The sequence below is a fragment of the Corylus avellana genome, chromosome 3, assembly GCF_965113065.1.
Source record: "Corylus avellana chromosome 3, dhCorAvel1.hap1.2, whole genome shotgun sequence".
Classification (NCBI taxonomy): Eukaryota; Viridiplantae; Streptophyta; class Magnoliopsida; order Fagales; family Betulaceae; genus Corylus; species Corylus avellana.
The window spans coordinates 5,834,901-5,860,537 of NC_142492.1; the positions used below are offsets into that span (position 1 = coordinate 5,834,901).

Here is a 25,637-nt window from a genome sequence, read left to right on the forward strand (position 1 = left end):
GGTATATAGCATTACTCTATATTTGTATATTAAGTATTATATTAACTAATTAGCTAATATTTTAGTTTATTAGTATATATATATATATATATATATATATATATCCAACAAGCTAACAAATCGAGCAAAGTTTATACGATCGTTAACTAAATTGAGCCGAGTTTATACAGATATGTATTGGTCAATAATTGAGCATACATTTATGCCCACAAATGCTCATATATTAAAGGTAATAACTTCTATTAGGATATAGCACAAATTAAGTTTTTTGTGCGCTCTAATAAGATAATGACAAAACTGAAAAAGACGAAAACAGGGAAGATGTTTTTCTCCTCCCCCATTCCCCCAATTCGGCCTTCACTCTACCAATTCAAGAGAAGAAATATATGAGTGAGCTCTTTTAACGTATTCCTTGAGCTTTTCACTAGTTTGAATTAGAAAGGCCGGCACCATAAGAAATTTGGAAGTCTTGTATTAGTCTTTGGTGAACTTTGAATATTAACTCATAATACAAGTCATGGAAATCATCTTCTCTCCCGTATAAATAATTCTCTTTCAAAATTTATTTTCATTCATATGATTGTACGAATCCAAACAATTCTCACAATGCCTTCTATTCTTTTCGCCTAGTCTTCTTTCTCCTCTTGTTGCCCGTTTTTGTTGTTGCTTAAAATCGTAATACTTACTGAAGATGCTGAGATTGCTCCATGGCTTTTCGATTCCGGTGATTTTGCTTTCAGAAATGGGTGAATGGGAGACTGTCGAAGAGAACAGCATAATTGGGGGAATTGGGGGAGAAAGAGTAAATATTCTTGTGTTTTTGTCTTCTTAATAATCTTAGGTGGATATTATTTTTTAAAAACTAAGTGAGAAAAATAAGTGCTACTTTCTTTTTTATTTTTTTTATAAAATAATATCCACCCAAGACTAAGAAGACATCAAAAAAGCATCTAACATTTTTCATATATATATATGCTAAGAACCAATAAGTTCTCCATATTTGACTCATATTCTCCTATAAATTTAATAAATCAACCATTAAATTTGTAAAGTCTACTATTGACTTATGTGAAGTTCACATAAGTTCACAAATCTAATAGTTGATTTATAAAATGAGATGAATCAAATATAAAAAAATAAAAAATAAAAAAAAAAAATATTGACTCCTTGCATATATATATATATATAGAGCCACATTAACTCAGTAAAATAAAAGCGACAAGAGATTAAGACTTACAACAATTAACTGCCTAAATTGTGAAATTCCAAATAAATCTCACCCACCTGCCCAGCCACTTACCTGTTCAGTATGAGACCTCCCACAATAGTTACCCAAAACAGACAACTAATTATTGTAGATCCAATCCGAAGTAGTATGCAAGTATTCTGGCAGGCAGTTTTTAAGAAGTAATTTCTAAAAGTCCCTCCAAGAACTATTAAAATCAATATTTGATCAAATTTCAATAATAATCAATCACAAGCCTATTGGTAATTTTAAGTCACATCATTTTTTAAAAGACTCAAGAGAGACTTGTCGCATTATTCATCTTGAAGCCGCTATACGTATATAATAATTTCAAGATATTGCCCTAAAAATAGCAACTTTAAATCGCTTTGTTAGACCCGTTGCATTTTCTTTTTTCTTTTTTTTCTAGTTACAATCTGATTTTAAAAATAAATCTTAGCCACTGAAAAGCAAAATAGGTAACAATCTACAGATCATCGCATTAATCCACCCAATAGGTGATCAAGTAATAATGAGTCAGATGAATAAATTATGACCAACTACTTGGACAAAGTTCAGAATCACAGCTATCCCTCCCTAGGAATGCCACAGGGAATTATTGATGGAATCTTTTGCTTTATGAAAAGCCTGATAAAATAGCAAAAAGCCGGTGCCACTTGCATCAACAAGCACAGTACTGATAAAGAAACCAAGAAGCAAAATTTGGTGCAGCTTTCTCAAGGAGCTAGCATCATCCACGCCAGCCACCCATATGTAATATAGTCATCTAACTCTGGTTGGCAAACTTGATTCCCTTCTCTATAGATGACAAGAGTTCAGGTTTCAGGGTTTCCAAACTTTCCTTTTCAAAGTCAGAGAGAGGACCTAGCCCCAAAATCTCCTCTACACCATTCTTTCCAAGCCTCACCTGAAAAATAGGAAAAAGGTTAGTACAAATAACCAGTAAAACCAAAACATATCCGCACTGTTTCTACTATCAATTGGCCAAGATATGCATCAAAACTACGCTGACAATAAAATATTAAAATGTACATGTGAATGCATTTTTATCAAAGGAATTCTCGCATTCACGCAAAAGTAACGCCATTTGAAAAATGGTAGCCTTCATAAATTCTGAGTAAAATGAAGCTGTCTCCAGTCTAAAGTTTGACCAGATCATTACAAAAGCATACCCCCACCCAAAAAAAAAAAAAAAGATTCAACAAAGCATTAGTAATCAGCACGAACAGTACTATTGCTCTAACAAATAGTATATAAGTTCAGGTCAATCACCTTAGAAGCAAAGAAAGGAAGGTCAGTGACACTTGATTGAACATATGAACATTCCACTACATCTGGAACACCATTAAGTCCCTTCAGGCAAGCGTCGGCAAATATGGCTCCAGCATAGCTATAATAAACAAGGTAATTAGTCCAGATAAAAATATAGCAGTTTCATTTTTTTCCACAGCTGCTGTGAAACTAACAGGCATAGGAGATTGGAGTTACAAAATGAGGAAATAATGGAAGGATTGAGAAAGACAAGTGGGACAGAATACATCTAATCTGGCCAAATGAACTCTTTTAAGCAAAGTTCTCAAAAGTTCCAGACAGTTTCTAAAAGCAAAATCCAAATGCTTGCATTCATTCATCCATTAAAAAGATGTAATTGAACACATTTCAAATTAACCATCAATGAATATGGTACCCAAACTGATATAAAAGTTAAGACTAGAAAATTTTTTGCCCATTATTTTCCCATTTATCATGCATGTATTCCTTACTGTCAAGTCAATCCATAGATGGGAATTCTGTCCATTGCTACAAACAAAATACACCGTATATGTATCAACACATTCCTTTCATATTACTATCAAAACTGGCCAAAATTTTGCTCCACGAAGGAACCTGATGGTGTCAAACAAACAACAGTATCAAAATATCTACAGAAAATACAAATTGGATTGGTATAAACCAAGACTTACGCCATTGACAATGTTGCAGATCCCTTCCCAGCCTTTGCTTCCACAACTTCTGTCCCTCCCTCTTGAGTTCTCTTTGTAAGAGCCTTGATATCTTCATCTGAAAAATTGGCTTTCGGTGTGGCCTATCAAACAAAGAAATCAGAATTAGCAAAGCCTCCATCAACAAGATGGAAGCAAACCAGATTTTACATGAAAAAAAACAAAAAAAACATTAAAAAAAAAAACAATGGTAATACAATTCAATATGATGGACCATGAGGGAGGTTGAGGAGCAAAGAAAGTACTTGAGAAAACAGTGGGAGAATGGTTATGCCAGCGTGGCCACCAACAACTGGTACGTTAACCTCTGCAAACAAATGCACAAGACTCGTGTCAACATGGAAACTGCCTATAACATATATTTTTTCTTATACATTGTGGCACATTTGTTGGTAGGGAAAAATTTAAGGGCAACAAGTTAAAAACAAAAATTCAGCTGTTAAACTACAAATATCATTTTTAAAACCCAGTAGAAAATCAAATCCTCAACTCAACTGAGCATGAAGTAAGCATCTTGCCCAGTTCGAAATGAGTTATAATTCTTTAGAAAACAAAACAGAAATATGATCAACCCCTTTTTCATCCTCTCGTTAAATTTAATCTTTTAGCAACCAAACAGAGAGTTACAACGAACTACAAGAACTAGTTTCCAGTAATAAGACACCAGCCATACCTGCAACATTCAGGCTCGCCTTTCCAGCATAGAATGTCTTAGCCCTAACCACATCAAGGGTAGTCACACCAAACAACCTCTTCTCATCATATATTCCTGCTTTCTTGAAAACCTCAGCAGCAATGGGGACTGTTGAGTTCACAGGGTTGCTTATCATATTAACGATGGCCTGCTCCCACAAATCAATTCAGCAAACAATCATATAAAAGACATTTTACAAAAAAAAACCCACAAGAAGGAGGCCAAAAATGGTTAAAATTACTTCGGGAAGTGTTCCATTGCCTTCTAGAATACGAAGCCATTACAGTCTACATAACATTTCACTTAAGGTTGTTTTACAATAGCATTGACATTTACAAAACTTAAAAGTCAAACATAGAAAGAGATTAAATTTAAACCCCAAACATTTCCTTTGAAATGGCCAATTCAATTTAATCAATTTCCAACGATGCTTAGAAAAACATAAGACAGTTACTCACATTAGGGCAGTACTTGGCGATGGCAGCGCAGAGAGATTTGACGATACCGGCATTAATGTTGAAGAGATCGTCACGGGTCATACCGGGCTTTCTGGGCACGCCAGCAGGGATGATAACAACATCTGATCCCTCCAAAGCTTTTCCCAGCTGGTCGTCACCCATGTACCCGGCCACCTATATCAACACAATATACACAAACAACTCATTCAGTTAAATCCACAAACATAGACCATTAAAAATTATCAATCTGAGAAATTCAAAAAAACAAAAAACAAAAGAAAAATTAAAAGAGATGGAGACAGAAAGAATCGGTAATCCAATTTTTTTTTCCTTTTTCGGGTAACACGAAGAATTTTAAAATAAAATTGAAGACCTAATTAAAATTAGAAAGAAAAGACCGAATAATGAAAAATCAAGTACTTGAGTTCAGTTAAAAAAAAAAAAAAAAAAGCAAGAAAGAAAATCACAAATAGACACATTCAGGTATCCACGATTATACACAGTATCTCCACCGTTGATTATCGCTTCAAAAGTCAAGATCAGCCTAACTTAATGTCCAGTTTTGGCCTGGACCACAGAAAAACCCTAGATGCAAGTCTTATCAAACCTGAGCTGGTTTGATGAGCTAGCAGCAAAACCCTAGAAATGGAAAGAAAAATCAAAGACAAGCATCGACCAAAACCCTAAAAGAGGGGTGCGTGCGGCGATACACAGTATCTCCACCGTTGATTATCGCTTCAAAAGTCAAGATCAGCCTAACTTAATGTCCAGTTTTGGCCTGGACCACAGAAAAACCCTAGATGCAAGTCTTATCAAACCTGAGCTGGTTTGATGAGCTAGCAGCAAAACCCTAGAAATGGAAAGAAAAATCAAAGACAAGCATCGACCAAAACCCTAAAAGAGGGGTGCGTGCGGCGAGGACCTCAGATCTGGTATTGATGTGGCTGACATCGGCGGCAACACCGGGGGTCCCAGCGATATCGTAAAGGGAGAGCCTGGAGACCAGAGGGTTGAGCTTCATCAGCAAAGCCAGTGGCTGCCCGATACCCCCGGCGGCGCCGAGAACGGCGACCTTGCGCTCCGGGACGGATTCGGAGGAGTAGCCACGTCGAGCGACGTGGGCCGAGGAGCTTCTCGCTACGGCGGACTTCACGGATCTGAACATGGAAGGCCTCATTTTTGGGAAGAAAGCGGAGGCAGCGAGAAAAGGAAAGAGAAATGAGTGAGTTTTGAAGGGAACAAGTGGTGTGTGAGTTCAGAGTTCAGCGCCTCGAGAAGTCCGTCCACTGCATTTTTATTACAGGAAAGTTGGGGGGTAAAACTTAAAAGTATTGGATGGTAATTTCTGTAATTACTACCAATTTCTGTCTTTGAAACGTAGGATATGTCTGCTTTGAGTTGTTTAGAGCATCTCCCGGAAGAATGTTTATTTTATTATTCAAAATGCAATTTATTTTATTATCCGTCTTATGAAGCGAAGGTTATTAGTTCGATTCTCTCTTCTCTCATTTCTTTGTATGGACATGTAAAAAAAAAAAATTATATATATATATATATATATTTTTTGACAAAGTTGAAGCTTTTTATAATCTAAAGATTAAATTAAAACTTACCAGACATTTCTAGGGACAAAACTATACATTTAAAAAATAAATAAATAAAATTAAACTATTGATTATTTTAAAACCATTCACGTTCTCATGGGTCATTTTAGTTATTTCAAATCGTTTAAAAGGTGACGTGTAGTCGTGTAGAATTTAATCCTTTCCAAATGTCTTAACTGTTGAAGAATTAACCAAATAATTTTTGAAAAAAAAAAAAAAACCATGCCTCTTAGAGAAAAGTCTTTTTATTATACAGCTAAAGGTTGAATTGGTTTCTTCATCCTTAAATTACGAGTTTTATTAGTCTTGACAAAATTATGAATATTCATACTTAAATTTTATATATATATATATATATATATATATATATATATGAAAAATGCTATGTGTTCTTTCAGTCGTAAGTAAGTATTATTTTTTAAAGAAAAATGCTTGATGTCAATATTTTGCCTATATAAATAATGATACTCTCATTTCCTTACATCCATTTCTCTACACCCATAATTGAAAGAATGATGTCTAATTAATTAAATTATTAAATTCATTTTTTTTATATTAATTAAAGTTTTTGAGATAAATAATAATTTAACATAGCATCATAGTAAAGACATTAATTTCAAACTATATCTCCATAATTCATCTCTTCCTACAATTAAATATTTCAATCTCACACAGGAGGAAAAGTAGTGTTAAATTACCACAGAATATTCCTTTTGGGTAGGAGGATAACCCACAGAGATAGTGCAATTGAAAGTTCTTAACTAACCATCAGTCTTCCGGGGAAACAGTCACCCAGAATTCCAAAAACCAAGACAATTAGCTATAGATTATAATGACCAAAAGGTTAATTTAATACAACCATCATCTTACTATGGATAGAGTTTACAAGTTTTTGTGTCGGGACAAAGAATACCATGCAAGAATTTAGCGGCATATGTTGCATCAGAAAACATTACCACTAATCCAAAAACATTCCGGCAGCCTTTCTCCTCTTCAATCCGCCCATCTCTCTCTAAAAGAAAAACGAGTGACAAAATGCCCACCCCCAGCCTCTCTCTCAAGTGACGATTAGCTGGAGTCCACGAGCCACTGCCAAGAAGATAAATGCTCAAAGGCCTTCATCAAAGCTTATAAGGATAGAAAAAGAGAAGGTGAAATTAAATTTAGACCGTTGAAAAAACTATAGAAGAAAAGCTTACAGAGATTAAAATTTGTCTCATTCCGATTAAAGTCAAAATGAGCTTTAGTTCAAGTGAGTGAATAGATGAACTTCATTGCTTCATCCTTGGGTTCTCCTTATCCAGTCTAAAATATCAGAACAATCTTGACGACTGACAAAATGCCTTCACAGTTAAAGAAAAGCTTTTAGCTCTTTACAATAAACAACACAGCATAATATTGAGTATAACAGGTTCGTACCTATTTCTTGTGCGGTAGGCCTTAAGTTCGGCAGTTTCTCGGCGGCCGGAAAGATCTTTCTTCATTCTTAGTGCTTCAGGCACCACCAAAACTCCACTGTCGTCGTGGTATGAGTCATAAATGAAATTCAGCACTTGTTCCTGCAAAAATTGTACCTCATGCAGATCAGAATAAGGTAAGAAGAGAATTTGAGCAACAACTTTAAGGACCTTATATGCATATAATCATTTACACTTTGGTGCCAAAATACAAAGCTCACATTTATCAGTCTCTTAAAAACTTATGCATTCACAACCGTAATTGAAGCAAGAAAGACTACTTACTACTTAATTAGAAAACAAAACAAGTTAACCTATGACATCTTGATATCTTGTCACAAATCATATCAATGAATAATGCTTTTGCATTATTGTCCCAAGACCAGAACTCCAGAGAAAAAAATTAGAGGGTCATAATAGTTCAATGCACCACACATAACCTTTTAATCAAAACCAATTTGAATCAAATCCTTCACGAAAGAATAGTTTGCCATATCAACCCCTGATAATCAAAATGAGGATTCTTTTTCATTGTCGAAAATCTCATAGGATCGAAAAGAGAGAGAGAGAGAGAGAGAAGAAGAAAATTAAAACGATTGATCAGGAAAACCCATGGCATGCTTCTGAAAAGTCACTCTCACTGCTAAAAAAGATGATATAAGCTGTACACCAACCAAGAGCAAAAAAGGCTGCCAAACTAGCAAATTTATTTGCCGCAAATCAACTGAAGATCAATAATAAATTTGATGATTACATGTTTCTTGCATCCAAAATTTTTCAAAAAAAATCTAGATTTCAGATTTAACTATAATGCAGTTTATGCCGCATAAGCTGATAGCCTGTTACATGAAAACAAATTACTAGTAATATAAAAACACTGTAATTAATAGTAGTAATGAATAATAAGCCTTTGACCATCGTCGGAAGACTTCCTTCATAGGATTTGTATCAAGAAGAATCTTGCTTCAAACTTCGAACTCACAGCTGAAAAAGATTAGAAAATATTGATAGGACCTCCTTCTGCTTTTCATGGTTTTGAGCTTTAGTGTTTTTCCAATTTTACAAATCCGAGACCCTTCCAACACCTTTCTCTAATTTTTCATCAAATAATAACAAAAATAATATGAAAATACAATCATGCCTTCCTATCAAAAAATTGAAAAAATAAAAGAGAAAAAAGAGAAGGAAAAAGAAGTTGAGTCACGCCCAGTCATATGTAACCATGGGTGGCTGGGTTACCCAGCCACTGGGTATGACCCAATAGCGTCATAGCTGGACCTAACCACAGTGGCTGGGTTCTCACTCAACCAAGGTCGTGGCCTGTTAACCCAATCACTGTTGTGGCTAGGTCCCAACCACCCATGGCTGGTATGGTTTCTCTCTCTCCTCTTTCCTTTTTCAATTTTTATAGGAGGGGAATGATTCTTTTTTTACATCATTTTTATTATTTATTTAACCAAAAAATGGATGGAGGTCTCGGGCTTAAAATGATCGCAAACTCCGAACTCAAATTTGGAAAATTTGAAACTCTAATTTTTTTTTTTTTTTTTTTTTTGATAAGTAATAAACCAATCTCGTTGCCAATATAATGAAAGCAGATCTTTGTCCATGGAGTCCCTAGAAGGTAAGAACTGCAATCTGTCCCATGCTTCTTTGGCCAAATATGCTATAAAAGTGGGACCTACTTTTTTTTTTTTTTTTTGATAAGTAATGTTTATATCAAAAGCGCAGAGGGGCGCAACCCTAGTACACAGGGGGTATACAAGGGAAACGACTAGCCAGAAGAAGAGAAAAGAACAAGAAAATCAAGATAGCTAATAACTATAGGAGCAAGCCAAGCAGTTGTCCAAGTGTAAAGCGTATGGAAAAAGAAGGCCGTGAGTTCCTCCAATGATCTCTCTGAATCCTCAAAGCATCTTTCGTTCCTTTCTAGCCAAAGGCACCACATAATGCATAGAGGGACCATTTTCCAAACAACAGCACACCTAGAGCAACCTCCCGCCTACCAACAAGCAAACAAGTCCGCCACCTTCCTAGGCATGACCCAATACAACCCAAAACAACTAAAGATGGCCTACCATAAGGAACGAGCAATCTCACAGTGAAGGAAGAGATGATCAATAGTCTCCCCATCAATTTTGCACAAGCAACATCTATTGATCACGATAATATTCCTTTTTCTGAGATTATCAATTGTGAGAACCTTCCCTAACACCGCCGTCCAAGTAAAGAAAGCCACTCTCGAAGGTGTCTTGGTGCGCCATATGCTCTTCCAAGGAAAAGGACTCGCTTCTTTGCTTACCAGGATATTGTAGAATGATCTAACATCGAACTTCCCTTTTCTTGATGGGATCCACCAAATTTTGTCCACCCCTCCCCTACTCCACTTGTGAGAACATAACGTAGTATAGAACGAGGCTAGCACTTCCAATTCCCAATCATGGATCGATCGAAGGAAGCTAACATTCCATTGACGAGTTCCACCCATAAACTCCAAATTATCAGCAATGGATGCATCTTTTGCATTAGCTATGTTATATAGGCCTAGATAAGCTTCCTTAAGAATCATTTCCGCGCACCAAACATCATCCCAAAATCTGATTTGAGATCCGTCTCCTGGGTCGAATTTAATATATTTAGAAAACACTCGCCACCCTCTCCTAATATGCCTCCAAAGACCCACCCCATGAGGCCCGGGATTGTCAACAGAATGCCATCCACCCCATGCAGAACCAAACTTGGCATGCACCACAATTCTCCACCAAGCCTCTCTCTTGTGCGCGTAACGCCATAGCCACTTCCCTAATAAGGCTTGATTGAAAACTCTCAACTTCCTAATCCCTAAGCCACCTTTATAGATGGGAGAGCATACCTTATCCCAACTAACCAAGTGATACTTGAATTATTCGTTTAAGCCACCCCAAAGAAAATCACGTTGGAGCTTCTCCATTCACTTGGCCACAGAAGCAGGTAAAGGGAAGAGGGATAATAAATAAGTAGGAAGATTGGAAAGTGTGCTCTTGATCAAAGTGGGACCTACATTATGAGCAAGGTTTGCAAAAAACTGCTGCTTTTTTCCAGTTTCGCAACCAAATGAAATTGGGTTCTTCCGGGAAACCATGGATGTTTTTAGTTTTTGCCATTGGTTACTACAGGTTTGTAATAAATATAAAATTATGTGCTGCTTATGAATAGAATAATTTGAATGAAATGGAGAAATGGTTGTACAGTTTACCAATTTTCAGCGTTTCTGTTGAAACAACTAAAGCAATCTAAAATACAATAATCTGAAATATTGCCATTGTCATTCTAGGATATGAGAAAAGCACATGGAAATATGGTATTCCTTAATGTTATCTTATATTTTATTATTAATATATGTAGCTAAGCACAAATTATTATGATGCACCATGGTATGTGCATGTTAGTTAAGATTTTTTAAATGGTCATAATGCATAAAAAAAAATACAATATAAAGAAATCTGCCGAATGAAACACCCCAGCCCATGCTATGTGCATCAGCAAGTATTTCCAAAGTAAGTGGGAAGAAGAGATGTGGCCCTTCTATATTTTATTTCTCTATCAAGCTAAACTCCATCATTAAGAATTGTACTCAAATTTTGGATCTTGATGACATAGTATATGATTTCCATGTTGATCAGAAATATGCCTCTTCATAACCAGTTCTAGACACAAATGCAGAAATGAATACATTCATCCTAAACTACACCAATACGGCAATAACCATGTAATCACATGTTGAATTTTGCCAAATAAATATGCATTTAGCGAGATAACGTAGACGACTGAATGAATTAATACACCAAAAGAAGAAAAGTAGTTAAGGCAGATTAGGAACAAGGAAAGAATGCAAGTGACATACCAGAGGCTTAGAAGCATCAAGCCAGTGATATATACTCTCATTACGAAACCATGTCAATTGCCTTTTTGCAAAATTTCTGCACAACAAATTTACAATTGCTGGATTAATATATAATGGTTAACAGCATCACAAACTCAAAAATCGTAGGATTACTGAAAAGCACAACATACAGCATTAAGTTTTGTACCAAAAAAATAAAGTTATGTACAACTAGCTGGATATGTGATACATTAGACAGGGTAATAAAGTTTAAGCTACAACAATCAAGCAATTACTTTTAAGAGGCCAAGATAGGAACTTATTTATTTTATCAAAATGAAATAAACAAATGAACTTAGCTAGTCAAAAAATAAAGAAATCAAAATGCAAGAGTGTTTCAATATTAATTCACTTCCAACACTTACAATGCCCACGGATTTTCATTATGTGTAACATAGAAGAACAGAATTAGATGATACAATAAAATATTTATGTTTACATGTGAGGGATATCATGCCATTTTCACTTTTACTGTTTTACAGATCAGGAAAACTATCAAAATCTCAAATACATAACAAAATACCTCCTTACTTGGATGCACAGGACCCTAATATATGAGTCATATAATTATAGCGATAAAGATTGAAACACGTTACCTAGATGCTTTCTGAAAGTCAGATAAAAAAGCGAAAAATTCTCCAGGAGAACTGCTACCTCCTTGCTCCCTACAATGTGATAAGTACTCCATTGCCTGAAATTAGTAAATCATACAAACCAAATGAATCTTAAAATAGAATAAACCACTTAAAACCAAAACAAGCCAAAATCAGTTGGAAAAATAAATTAGAGCGAAGTCAAGGACGAAGTAGGCAAGATAGCATCATTTAAAGGTTCAAATACTACTTTATCCAGAATGGCAATAAGAAGTCATGGTTGTAAGGTTAAAAAATGTAGTAACAACATTCAACGTAGAATAGGTGAAGAGGAAACAAATGTCTAGAGCTTGGAAGTAACAAAAATTCAATGAATCAAATATTCAGCAATGAGAAAGTTGTTTTTATTTTCTTTTGATACATACAGCAACGAGAAGGTCATGGATTTCAAGAGATACCCAAAAAGACCCTGCGAAGGTGTTTGGACATAATTGATTATAACACACACGAGCAACAAGCCCAAGTGTAAAGTGATGGGCCTTCTTCCTTTATGAATCATATCAAAATTCGGCTTTTGAAGAAAAAGGTTAGTTGGATAACCCAATTCCAGAATAAAAACAAATTATTAGGACAAGCACTGCTGCTAGCAAATTAGAAAATATGATCAACAGAAAGAATAGAAGAAGAAAATATGAAAGGTATACTTGTCTGTAACCGATTGCACGAGTTGCAGAATTTGAATTCGGTAGAAGACCTGTATCAAGAAGCCATCTGGCCTCAGACAAAATCCCGTCGTTTCCTACTGGCAAAACCAACCATTCAAAATGAATACAGCTCTAGAGTTGAACCATACAGTAAAAAGCTAATATTTCAAGAAAAGTTTTATATACTGTAGTGGGTATCAAAGTATTTCCTTGCATATACTCGAAATCATTCATAAGAAAATATCCGTTAATATCAGATTATCGTTGATCAATATAACTCTTATTTGCATTCATATAGGAGTGAAGGGTAAAAAAAAAGTATAAAATCCATAACAATACCATAATAAACATCTACAAGAATGTGCGACTACAAAAAATAAATCAATGAATTGCGAGTAAAATAAACATAAGATGGATAAGCTTTTGCCTCTTTTCCTTTCAATAAAATCGTTATTTTTGTATTACGAGGGAAAATATAGAACCTATAATCCTCTTGAGAAATTCTTACTCGATGTATTAATTTTTTTTTATAAGTAATTCAATCTCATTAAAAGGCACAGAGGGGTGCAACACCAATACACAAGAAGTATACAAAAGAACTCCCTAATCAGGAGAAAAAGATGAAAAAAAGTTTAAAAAATTGGAAAAACTAGAAAAAAGCAAGCGTTGAACATATTCCTTTTCAGCTCTACCACTAAAGTCTTAAATATCTTCAAAGCTTCAAGCATTCTACTCCCTCCAAATACACCACATTAAACATAATAGAGTCAACCTCTAAACTTTGAAAATGTTACCACACCTACCTGATCTCCCCAACTCACCAACAATTCTCTCACTCTTCTAGGCATAACCCAATCAATCTTTTACTTCACAATGAATCAAAATGTGATCAATGGACTCCCCACTCTTTTTGCACATACAACACCACTCCACTACCACAACATTCCTCTTTCTCACGTTATCCAAATTCAATATTTTCCCTAATGCTACGGTCAACACCAAAAAGCCACCATCGAAGAAGCCTTTGACTCTCCAAATACTCTTCCAAGGAAAAGGAGATCCAGTAAGAATGCTTAACCTTTGATAATAAGACTTCACTTCAAACTTGCGTCTTTTGGAAAGACTTAAACATATTCTATCCACGTCTTCAACCACAGCAAGCAAATGACATGTTATCGGATTACTTCCCTTAACCTCCTCCCCAGGGACATTCACTGCTGCCAAAGGAGGATTATTCATATCCCCACACAAGGCAAACAAATCGTTATTCTACTCAACTCCAATTGACTCATATGCAGGCACCTCCTTTAAAATCTGACCCTCTATCTTCCCTTCCCCCAACTCATTCGCCAAAGGTACCAGAGCAGGTCTAGGAGAAGACAATCAAATAATCTCATGCCCTTGATGCCATGCTCCACACCGCTTCCCAAAAGTAATGATATGAGAAATTGGCACAGATCTATTGAATGGGACTGGGCTAGCACAAGAAATTTGTTCTTAAGAGTTACATAATGGTAGTAAATTAAGAAAACTTTAAGATACAGAAAAAGAGACTGGGTTTTAAGATGAGAAACAAACTTACAACACAATATGTTTTGTCATTATACCAGTGTGACACTAAAAGCTTTCTAGCCTTGTCCAAAGAGAAATGTTTTTTTTTCTAATTTGGTCGGACCGTAGAGATATGTTAAAGCCCAAGCCCATAAAGAAGTTGACAATGAATCTCTTAAAACTAGCTCATGCATAGTGTTGTCTCATTGCATATGAAACAATTTGGAAGAAATTGAGAGTAAAATGCATCGATGCTTAGGCATAAAGCCAATCTTAAGAAACACTCAAATCTCAACATGACTGGCCATTTTCACTTATTCTAATTTGACAGGCATGATATCAGGGTGCCAACAAAAGCCCAAAAGAAAAAGGTGAAAGGGGATTGTCCTTGATTATCAAGCAGGTGCCAACATGATTGAGTCAAAAATTTGGTTGCCATGAAACTGAAAATCTCATGTAAGTTTTAAGGAAGAAACGGGGATGATCTCAAAGTCCTATGCCCATATATGTGTGTGTGTGGGTTGGGGAGGGGTTGACAACATTTTATAGTCAACTTTTCAGAAATAATCATCACGACAACTTAAATGTATAGACTGGATGTATACTTCAAAGAATTTGATATTTTTAAGTGGCAGAAAACTAAAAAGATAGTGGTGTTTCCGTAGCATGATCTACCTGAAAGCATATCTTCACACCGATAGTCAATTGATTTGTAGAGATCAACTCTTTGGGTAGAGAGGAAAAAACAAATAAAGTCATAATCCAAATCCTTTGATTCATTTTCCTTGAGTGCATCAGCAGAAGAGTTGACATCATGAGAGCTGTCTATTACACTACTGCATTGTTCCCTGAAAGAATCATATGGTACCCGAAAAGCAGATGGAGGTGATCCACTAGACTGCCATTCCAAAGGAAATATTGATAAATTATGAACATATGTGGTAATGAACTTGTCCCAAAGTATTTTATTAATTTAATTAAAGAAAATCCTAAGTATACTATCTAAATATGTAAAAGATTATCTTTGTAGGATTAGATTATGACAAATAACCAATAAAAATTTAGGTGCTAAAGCTTACAACAAAAAGAAAATAAGCCTTCTGAACAGAACCTTACTTCTGTAGCTTTTGTGGAAAAAAATTTATAACCATTGTGCAGCTTTTTGTTTGTTTTTGTGTTTGAGAGAGAGAGAGAGAGAGAGGTAGTCCAATGTTCAGAAATAAACCCAAAAAACATAACAAACTAACCTTGATAATCTCAAGGCTACGCCGTAACCGATACCAATCATTGACAGCTATAAATTGGGCCTTTGGGTCACCTGCTTTGACCACCAACTGCACTGCTGCATCCCAGTCTTCATCTCTCTGTAAATCCGCTAATTCTGAATATACTTCGGAGGCAATGTCACAAGAAGCTTTTGGAACGTCTGGCTTTCCATACATGAACCTTATTTTTGAAATATATATAATAAAAAAAAAAAAAAGGCATTTACGTACCATAAAAGCAGGCATACAATAATGTAAAGATTTAAAATTACAACAACATCATGAAATATCTACGACAGGAATGCACATACAACTATTTTCCCCCAACAACTAACTAGCATCAGCATTATTTCATGTGCAATCAAACATTGTAGTATTAAATATAACAAATAAAGATCAAAACTTTCATGAACTTTAGCTGCTCATCCAGGGCTGTTAACATTAATGAAACCTTATGAAATTCCTTCACATAGATACTGTGCCACTTTTGCACTGCGTTTGGCTGCAGGCAGTTGTAGATAGTAATCTTTCCAATTGTTCCTGAGATAAATATCCATGATATGTTTTTAGCACAAAAGTATGAGACATTCCAGACCACATCTGCAATGCTTTCCTGGGCTTAAGATGTACGACTCATTGACAAAACATAGTAACATCCAACCTTTAATTATTCTTTCTTTATTCTCTGCTCTCTCCCCCTTGCTTGTGAAGAGCAGAAACTGCTTCACTGAGTAATTGTTGCTAATGCATCATACATGGTCATACTAGCAACAACTGAAGGCATAACAAAGTTAAATTACCTTTACTGATTAGCATTTAGAAATTAGACATCATATTTAGCATTCAGAAATATAGTATATTACAAATTTTCTTTTTCTTTTTTATATTTTTTTTTTTATAAATAAGTGATTCATTGAAAAGCGCAGAGGGGTGCAACCCTAGTACACAGGAAGTATACAAAGAAAGGCCCCAGTAAAGGCAGAAAGAAGAACATAAAAATAAAAATTGAGACACGGTAGAAAATTGAGGCACACTAAAAACGTCGGCCCAATGGACAGTACATATAAGCATATTTCACATTTAATTTAGAATCTGTTTATAATGTACAGTACATATAATACGATTGCTAATCATCCTTCTACTTTGAGGCTCTTGTAACTACATTATTTTTCAATAAACAAGATATTTTAATTATAAATATTTTGATTAGTAAGTTACGCACACCCCTCACCCACCATCCAACTCTTATGGGGAGGAGGTGCCATGAGCTACAGCTCATTGTAATTTTTTCAATTGTAAATTACTTTAGTAGCAGGGAATTTGAGGGAGGAAAAAAATGTATTTTCTCCCTGCGTGCTAACAGTCTACCTTAGGTAGCTAAATGCTATTTGGTTAGAGACAAATGTATTGTTCTTCCTTTTTCTATAACTAAAATAATCTCATTTGAAAAGCGCAAAGAGGCATAACCCTAGCACACAAAAAGTATACAAGAGAACCCCCTATTCAGGAGAACAAGAAGAACAACAATTCAAAAAATCATAAAAACTAGAAAGAAAGGAATAAAAAAAAAACTATTATGTGCTGCTGCTATCCATGTGTAAATAGAGTTGAATATAATCTTTTTCAGCTCTATTACTGAAGTCTCTCCATCTTCAAGGCTCTGTCCATTCCGATCTCTCCAAATACACCACATTAAACATTAAAGAGCCAACCTCCAAACTTCCAAAATGTTACGACACCCCTCTTGACCTTCCAGCTCACCCACAACCCTATTTGTGTAGAGATAAAGCTAATGTTCTGAACTTCAAGTACTAATAACCATGTTGAACAATTTGAAATTTGTTCACCTTTAGACCATCAGCCATATGGTGCCATTAAGTTTTTGATAATTTTCTTATGCTCCCACATAATTTGTGTTTCTACTAATGTTTTGTTTTGCCGGCTTCCAAGCCATACCACATGGTTTGAATGGCAGAAAAACAGGACATATTAGTTCATTTTTCTCCACTTTTTTTTTTTTTTTGATAAGTAACTTTTGTCCCCATGCAGATGGAGGGTGAAGGGTAGATTCAAACTAGTGACATTTGCTTCATGAGATATTTTATCCACACATATTGCAGGAGATAACAACAAATAGGGACTAGAAAATTTTTACCACAGTAAAAGTATCCATCACTTTTTTTTTTAAGTTCTCAGAAATTTACAAAGAGCGAAATTCTCTGATGCTTCCAATTAAGCACATAAGGTATAGATGGCCACAGAAACCTCTAACAGTCCCAGAGAGACTTGAGACAAATTGTAATTAATTTTAAACAAGTTATTCCCTTGTGCCAATATCATATCAACAATGGTATTAATTTATGATGGCATGCTCAACAACACTTTGGGTATCCATTCAAGGTTTCAGTTGAAATAGAAGAAACAGTTCTTATAAAGATCATCCTACAAAAGGATTCATGGGAACATACCACCGCAAGTACAATCCAGTACCTCCAGCAACTATTGGAACGCGGCCACTGTCAAGAATACATCTTGTAGCCTGCCTTGCATCCTCAAAGAATTTCCCAACAGAATAATCTAAAATATATATATAAAATTTGGAGAAAAGAAATGTTAAAAGGCCCAGAAAAAAAAATTAAAAAAATAAAGAAAGAAAGAAATGTTCAAATACCTAGCAATTAAAAAATCAAAATTACTAGTAGGAGCCACTTTTGTATCATAGCCTCCAAATCTTACATCATATGAACATTATGATATATGTCTAGTTGAAAAGAGCCGATCCCAACATACCTTCATATGGATGCAATATGTCAACAAGATGATGTGGTATCTCCTAGAAAAAAAAGATAAATTTTAAAAAATTAAAAATTATTTTCTTAATAAGTAATATGCTTTAAGAAAAAGGAGAAAACTAAAGTACCCAAGGATTGTAAAAATATGGCAACAAAAATGAAATGTGGTAGTCAAATTCAGTTACTAAATGACAAGCTAGGCAAGAGAATATATGACATATGTAACGACCCAAGAAAGCAGACCACATCTGCGTTATCACTCCAAAATGGCTAGGTCGAGTTAAAATTGGAGGTTCCTAGAATCACTTATAAAGCTCGGTCTCACTTAATAAAGAACTAATGTTGGACTTTATAATCTACTCACTCAATATGGACAATTTATCTTCCCAATATAGGACTAACTTTCTGAAATGTCACAGATATCGGCTTTCATCATTGATTGCACATTGTTATCATTGCAATGACTATAGTAGTATGCATGCACTAAATCTCCAGCAAGATAGTTTCACTTTAAAGGTTCCACCCTTTATAATCTTTTCATGTTCCTTCAGCCCATTTCAGCAGAGAAATTTGTCAAAACGTCTCTCAAATTTTGTTTTCTGTGGGGTTAAATTCATCAAGAACTAAAATTGAAACATAGGTCGTGGGCAAAATGCGGAATGACAGATATGGAAATACAGAAGCCACTGACACCACAGCATGACATTCACAGCTGATAATCTCATCTAGTATTTACAAATCTAGACAAACGGTCTCAAGATGACACATATAATTCAATTAGTGAAAGCAGCATTAGATGAGCAGATGCGGCTGATATAAAAGTCAACACATTCTTGCAGAGGCTATTCAACCTAATGGAATATGCTATGGCTAACAATTTCGGATATAGGTTAAAGAACTTCCAAAAACATCATGGCACATCAAGGAGCCATACAATCATATATAATTATATTGAAACAGTTTCCCTTTCTAGTTAGGTGATCCTATTGTATACTCCTAGTGTACTTTTGGGAGCCTTACGTTTTTAATAAGACTGATTATTACTTATCAAAAAAAATTATATTGAAACAGTAAGCAGAAGAGCAAATTCTTCCACCATATAAAAATGTGAATTTGATAGTAGAAGCAAATACTGAATATGTTTCTTATCTTAATCAGGCACCTGTCTATCACTCGGAGAAGGCTTCGCAGATCCAATATCAAGACCTCGATATACCTGTAGTACAAGGCATATTCAATTGAAAAATTCAGTACGGAAGAAATTCCACCATTGATTAAGCATAAAGGAAAGGCAAATGCCAATTTAGGCAATACTTTCAAATAGATTTCTAAATAGCACAATCTCAAATTCTTTCCGTCTTACAATTTCATGGCAACCAAAGTAGCTTTACATGCCTATGTAAACAAGGAAAATATTAAATTATTTTCCTTTCCTTTCCTACATTTTTGTCAAGAAGCAAACAAAGGATTCATCATTCACATTTTATTAGCATACATTAGGGTGTGTTCCTTATACAGGAAATCAAGAGTGGAATTAATTTTCAAGAATTCATGAAAGTTTAGTTGTTCATTTAGTGAAGTTACTGATAATTAAAATTCCCATGAACATCCCAATTTCCATGAAATGAGAGGATTGTGAGTCCCACCTTTAAGTTAGGAAATGTCTAGTTCTCACATATCTTGTTTTTGTAAGAATTACTAATGTGACACTTAAATTCAATTTTTTCCCAAAATTAAAAATAAAAAATAAAAAAAAAAATACGTAGAGTTAACTTTAGGGATAAAAAAAATAAAAAATAAAAAATAAGAAATAAAAAGGTTTTGTGTTTCATCTCAAAATTTGTTTATCAATGTTCACGGGCATTCTTCTCTTTTCAAAAAATATCCATAACAGTCATTAATAATGTCATAGCTACTAAATGAGTATTTACAAAAACTATTTGATATCATCAAAGTTTATATTTTTAAAAGCAATGTTGCCTAAAATATGATATATATTCTAATTCTAAACATATCCGCATAACAATACTGTCAAGTTCAGAAATTCTAACTCGGTGTGATTTTAAACTCTCAATAATCAATATCTCTCGAGATTTAAAATTCTCAACAATCAAACACGCACTAAATCAATTTAACTTCTTGGAAAACCAAAACATCCTTCAAAACAAAAAAAAAAAAACAAAACAAAACAAAACAAAAAATTAACCCAAAACAATTACTGGCACTCAGCAATTATCTCAGTAACCAAACAAAATATTAAATTATCAATTTCCTATACTTACTTTCTTTTCTCCCCCATTTTCTCCGCAAACAAACAGCCAAACGGGGAACAAATAAACTTTTTGAAAACAAACTCTTTCCAAACCTGGACAGAATCGGCGCTGATGATTTCTCCATTGAGCCGCTTGGCGAGCTCTATAGCGAGCCGGGTCTTCCCGGCGCCGGTTGGCCCAGATATCACAATCACCTTCTGCTTTTTCGCGCCGGAAGCTGCACGGGCGGTGGAAAACACGCGCCGGCGGTGCCTGAATCGCAATGTAGCGGCCCGGAGGAGGGGCCTCTCCAGCGAGTACGGAAGCCGTAGGCAACACGCGCGGAGGCCACACGCTCCACTCAGCATTTTGGTTTGTGGAGACAACTTTCACACTGTCAGTGTTGGTTTGCTGGTATTTTGTATTACCGCTTCTTTCAGAGGTTTTGATGAGGTTTTAGATGTTTGCGTATAGATATTTCGGCATCCCAATGTTTGGATGCGTTGATAAGGTATGAATGCTACGGACTATAATTTTCTTTGTTTTTTAAGGTTAAATACATTTTTGCCCCTTATGGCTTAACAACGGTATTTTTTGGCCCTTATTAGGGTTTAGTTTTTATCACAGGTACCTCGGGCATACAAAAAGACAGAGATGGTACCTCCGTCTAACTTTCGTCCAAAATTTGACGGAAATTCACGTTAGCGCCCCTAAAAACTTAACACGTGTCAATATACAGTACTAACGCTTTCAAAAAGACCAGCACCCCAAGTCCTCTATTTTTCTGTTATCTCTCCAACACCCCAAGTCCACTATTATTGTTGCATCTCTGCCACCTACTGTATTAACGCTTTCAACAAGACAAGCACCCCAAGTCTTCCATTTTTATGTTGTCCTTCCAGCACTCCAAGTCCTCCATTTTATTGTTGTCTCTCTAGCACCCCAAGTCCTCCATTTTATTGTTGTCTCTTCAGCACCCCAAGTCCTCCATTTTTGTTGCCTCTCTGCCAGCTATATTACTAACGCTTTCAAAAACACCAGCACCCCATGTCCTCCATTTTTCATTGTCTCTCCAACACCCTAAATCCTCCAATCTTTTGTTGTCTCTTCAGCACCCCAGGTCCTCCATTTCTGTTGCCTCACTGCCACCTATAGTCGTCCATTTTTGTTGCCTCTCTGCCACCTACTGTACTAACTCTTTCAAAAAGACCAGCTCCCCAAGTCCTCCATTTTTCTGTAGTATCTCCAACACCTCAAGTCCTATATTTTCTTTTTCTTTTTTTTTTTCTTTTTTTTGTTTCTCCAGCACTCCGAGTCCACCATTTTTGTTGCCTCTCTACCACCTACAATACTAACGTTTTCTAAAAGACCAGCACCCCAAGTCCTCCATTTTTCTGTTGTCTCTCCAGCACCCCAAGTCCTCCATTTTTTTGTTGTCTATTAAGTACCCCAAGTCCTCCATTTTTGTTGCTTCTCTACCACCTACAATACTAACGCTTTCAAAAAGAGCAGCACCCCAAGTCCTCAATTTTTATGTTGTTCCTCTAGCACCCCAAATCCTCCATTCTTTTGTTGTCTCTCTAGCACCCCAAGTTCTCCATTTTTGTTGCCTCTCTGCCACCTATAGTACTAACGCTTTCAAAAAGACCAGCACCCCAAGTCCTCCATTTTTCTGTAGTCTCTCCAACTCCCCAAATCCTCCATTTTTGTTGCCTCTCTGCCACATACAATTCTAACGCTTTCCAAAAGACCAGCACCCAAAGTTCTCCATTTTCCTATTGTCTCTTTAACATCCTAAGTCCTCCATTTTTTTGTTGTCTCTCCAGCACCCCAAACCTCACTTTTTGTTGTCTCTCTGCCACCTACAGTAGTAAGGCTTTCAAAAAGATAAGCACCCTAAGTCGTCCATTTTTCTGTTGTCTCTCCAGCACCCCAAGTCCTCCATTTTATTGTTGTCTCTCCAACACACCCCAAGTCCTCCATTTTTGTTGCCTCTCTGCCACCTACAGTATTAATGCTTTCAAAAAGACCAGTACCTCAAGTCCTCCATTTATCTGTTGTCTCTCCAACACACAAGTCCTCCATTTTTGTTGCCTCTCTATCACCTACCGTCCTCCATTTTTGTTGCATCTCTATCACCTATAGTACTAACACTTTCAAAAAGATTAGCAGCCAAATTCCTCCATTATTTTTTTTTTACCTCTTTGCCACCTACAGTCGTTCATTTTTTTTGCCTCCCTGCCACCTATAGTTCTAATGCTTTCAAAAAGACTAGCACCCCAAGTCCTCCATTTTTCTGTTGTCTCTCCAGTACCCCAAGCCCTCTATTTTTCTGTTGTCTCTCCAGTACCCCAAGTCCTCCATTTTTTTGTGGTCTCTCCAGCACCACATGTTCTCCATTTTTGTTGCCTCTGTGCCATCTATAGTACCAATGCTTTCAAAAAGACCAACACCCCAGGTCCTTCATTTTTCTGTTTCCTCGCTAGCACCCTAAGTCATTCATTTTTGTTTCCTCTTTAGCACCCCAAGTCCTCCATTTTTGTTGCTTCTCTCCCACCTACAATATAATGCTTTCAAAAATACCATCATTCCAAGTCCTCCATTTTTCTATTGTCTCTCTAGCACCCCAAGTCCTCCATTTTTGTTTCCTCTCTAGCACCCCCAAGTCCTCCATTTTTGTTTCCTCTCTAGCACCCCCAAGTCCTCCATTTTTGTTTACTCTCTAGCACCCCCAAGTCCTCCATTTTTGTTGCCCCTCTGCCACCTACAGTACTAATGCTTTCAAAAAGACGAGCACCCTAAGTCCTCAATTTTTATGTTTCCTCTCAGCACTCCAAGTCCTCCATTTTGGTTTCCTCTCCAGCACCCCAAGTCCTCCATTTTTGTTGCCTCTCTTCCACCTACAATATTAGCGCTTTCGAAAAGACTAGCACCTCAAGTCCTCCTTTTTTTTTTTTCTTTTTTTTTTTTTTTTTTTCCTCTCCAACATCCCAATTCCTCCATTTTTGTTTCCTCTCCAGCACTCTCATGGGCTGTGGGGATGGATCGCCACCCCAATCCGACCATTTAGGGCTGGTTGGCCATATGGGGATGGCTCGGCCACCCCCAATGGCTTTGGGGGTGGTTTCGGTCACCCCATTTGGTCCTTTGACCACCCCCAATCTGGCCAGATGAGGGTGGCCAGGCCTTCCCCCCCCCCCACACACCGAAATTGCCAAAGGTGGTGGCTACGGCCACTGCCAATGTTTTTCTAAAAAAAAAATTAATTTTTTAGTGGTGTTAATTTAATTTTTTTTTTCTAATTAGGTATATGGATACGTGTTAAGTTTTTAGGGGTGTTGACTTGGATTTCCATCAAATTTTGGACAGAAGTTAGATGGAGGTATCATCTTTGCCTTTATGTATACCCGAAGTACCTCCTATGATAATTAAACCCCAAGGGACAAAAAATAAAGTTGTTAAACCACATGGGCAAAAATGTGTTTAACCTTATTTTTTATTTGTTAGGGAAATTTCACTTTAGACCCTTAAATTACTGCGCGTTTTGAGAAAATCCTCCTAAAATTCAAAAACTCTCAATTTACACCCTTGAACTTTCAATTTCAATCAATTTACCCCCTCCATTAGTTTTAGTTGTTAACTTCTAATGGAAATGCGTAAAAAAACCAAATTACCCTTTGATTTTTTGTTTTTTTTAAATGAGGAAAAAATGGGTCCAAGGTGAGTCGGTGACCCTGGATCACCATGGGTGAACATTTTTTTTTTAATAACTTTATTTTTTATTTTTTTATTTGAAATTTTATAAAAAAGTAAGGGGTATAAATGTTATTTTATTAACGTTTAAAATCTAACGAAATGGGGTAAATTGATTGAAATTGAAAGTTTAGGGGTGTAAATTGAGAGTTTTTGAATTTTGGAGAGGCCTTCTCAAAATGCGCGGTAGTTCAGGGGTTTAAAGTGAAATTTCTCCTTTTTTATTTATTTATTTATTTATTTTCATTTTTGAGGAAATAGGAATAGATTATTGATTCTTGCTTTTCTATGATTTCCTTCTTTAAAAAATTCTCATGGTCCTAAAATAATATTGACATAACAAATTTGAATCACTTAATTTCAAAATAATCGATGAGATTTGACCAAATTTACTCAATAAATTTAGGAATTCTGAGAATATTAATTCAAATTATTATGTTTAATCCCCCCCCCCACCAAAAAAAAAAACACAAATTATTATGTTTCTTCTCTTTTTGTCTTAAAGCGAATCTAGGGGAACTGTTAATGAAGTTGACGATAATGCATATATTCTTCTGACATGACTCATAATATAACCCCTCTTAAAATAAAAAAATAAAAAAATAAAAATAAAAATCAATTAATCATCCATGACCTCCCAGAATGAGTTCCTTCAACTTGGACTGGATAAGAAACACAAAGAATCACTGTGTAATTGACATAATTAAGAGTGGAGTTGAAATTGGGATGACAATTTGTGTTCACGTATTAAGTTTAAATTGTGTTGAGGTATAAGTATAAAATTATATAAGACAATCCAAACCTAACCTGTTTAATTAAAGGGTTAAATACTCCATACCCCCTAGGGTTTTTCAACTTTATTTTTTTTCCCTTGTGGTTTTATTTTTATCACAAGAGGTCCCTGTGGTTTTGATAAGTAACCAAATTAGTCCATCCGTTAGTTGACCGTTAGGACTGACACGTGGACCAATCAGACGTCGACACGTGGCACATATTTAATTTTTTTTTTTTAAAAAAATGTATTTAAAAAAAAAAAGGGAAAAAAATTTGGGGTGGCTCCTTGGCCATTTAGGGGTGGCTCGGCCACCCCCATGGAGCCTTGGAGGTGGCCGAGCCACCCCCAAATGGACAAGAGCCACCCCCAATTTTTTTTCATTTCATTTTTTTTTTAATTTTTTTTTAAAAAAATTAAATGTGTGCCACGTGTCAACGTCTGATTGGTCCACGTGTCAGTCCTAACGGTCAACTAACGGATGAACTAATTTAGTCACTTATCAAAACCACAGGGACCTCCTGTGATAAAAATGAAACCATAGGGAGAAAAAAATAAAGTTGGGAAACCC

At 35.8% G+C, this 25,637-nt stretch overlaps 2 protein-coding genes across 3 annotated transcripts; both read right to left on the reverse strand.

Annotated features, from left to right (window-relative positions):
* Window positions 1-1,701: 1,701 nt before the first annotated feature.
* MMDH1 (Lactate/malate dehydrogenase family protein) lies at window positions 1,702-5,686 on the reverse strand. The gene is made up of 7 exons (XM_059587002.2): window positions 5,324-5,686; window positions 4,402-4,575; window positions 3,923-4,091; window positions 3,495-3,556; window positions 3,211-3,332; window positions 2,519-2,636; window positions 1,702-2,153 (listed from the first exon to the last, which is right to left on the reverse strand). The coding sequence occupies exons 1-7, from the start codon at window positions 5,576-5,578 to the stop codon at window positions 2,013-2,015; spliced, it is 1,041 nt and encodes a 346-aa protein (XP_059442985.2). The 5' UTR covers window positions 5,579-5,686; the 3' UTR covers window positions 1,702-2,012.
* Window positions 5,687-6,895: 1,209 nt separating this feature from the next.
* IPT9 (isopentenyltransferase 9) lies at window positions 6,896-21,004 on the reverse strand. 2 transcript variants are annotated; one of them, XM_059588566.2, is made up of 12 exons: window positions 20,655-21,004; window positions 19,452-19,505; window positions 18,288-18,330; window positions 17,966-18,074; window positions 15,480-15,678; window positions 14,908-15,130; window positions 12,682-12,776; window positions 11,981-12,075; window positions 11,346-11,421; window positions 7,425-7,564; window positions 7,205-7,348; window positions 6,896-7,094 (listed from the first exon to the last, which is right to left on the reverse strand). In XM_059588566.2, the coding sequence occupies exons 1-11, from the start codon at window positions 20,907-20,909 to the stop codon at window positions 7,285-7,287; spliced, it is 1,353 nt and encodes a 450-aa protein (XP_059444549.1). In that variant the 5' UTR covers window positions 20,910-21,004; the 3' UTR covers window positions 6,896-7,094; window positions 7,205-7,284. The 2 variants fall into 2 exon arrangements, with proteins under 2 accessions (XP_059444549.1, XP_059444548.1); XM_059588565.2 differs by having other exon boundaries at window positions 12,682-12,779.
* Between the last annotated feature and the right edge of the window lie 4,633 nt (window positions 21,005-25,637).

Excerpts from the sequence above, each read along its gene's own strand:
- MMDH1 (XM_059587002.2), bottom strand. The coding sequence starts at position 5,578 with ATGAGGCCTTCCATGTTCAGATCCGTGAAGTCCGCCGTAGCGAGAAGC. Across the intron at positions 2,637-3,210 it reads TCTGCAACATTGTCAATGGC|CTATGCTGGAGCCATATTTG; the intron begins GTAAGTCTTGGT and ends TGTTTATTATAG. Across the intron at positions 2,154-2,518 it reads TTCCTTTCTTTGCTTCTAAG|GTGAGGCTTGGAAAGAATGG; the intron begins GTGATTGACCTG and ends CCTATTTTTCAG.
- IPT9 (XM_059588565.2), bottom strand. The coding sequence starts at position 20,909 with ATGCTGAGTGGAGCGTGTGGCCTCCGCGCGTGTTGCCTACGGCTTCCG. Across the intron at positions 18,331-19,451 it reads CTTCTCCGAGTGATAGACAG|GAGATACCACATCATCTTGT; the intron begins GTGCCTGATTAA and ends TTTTTTTTCTAG. Across the intron at positions 15,131-15,479 it reads GTAGCCTTGAGATTATCAAG|TCTAGTGGATCACCTCCATC; the intron begins GTTAGTTTGTTA and ends TTGGAATGGCAG.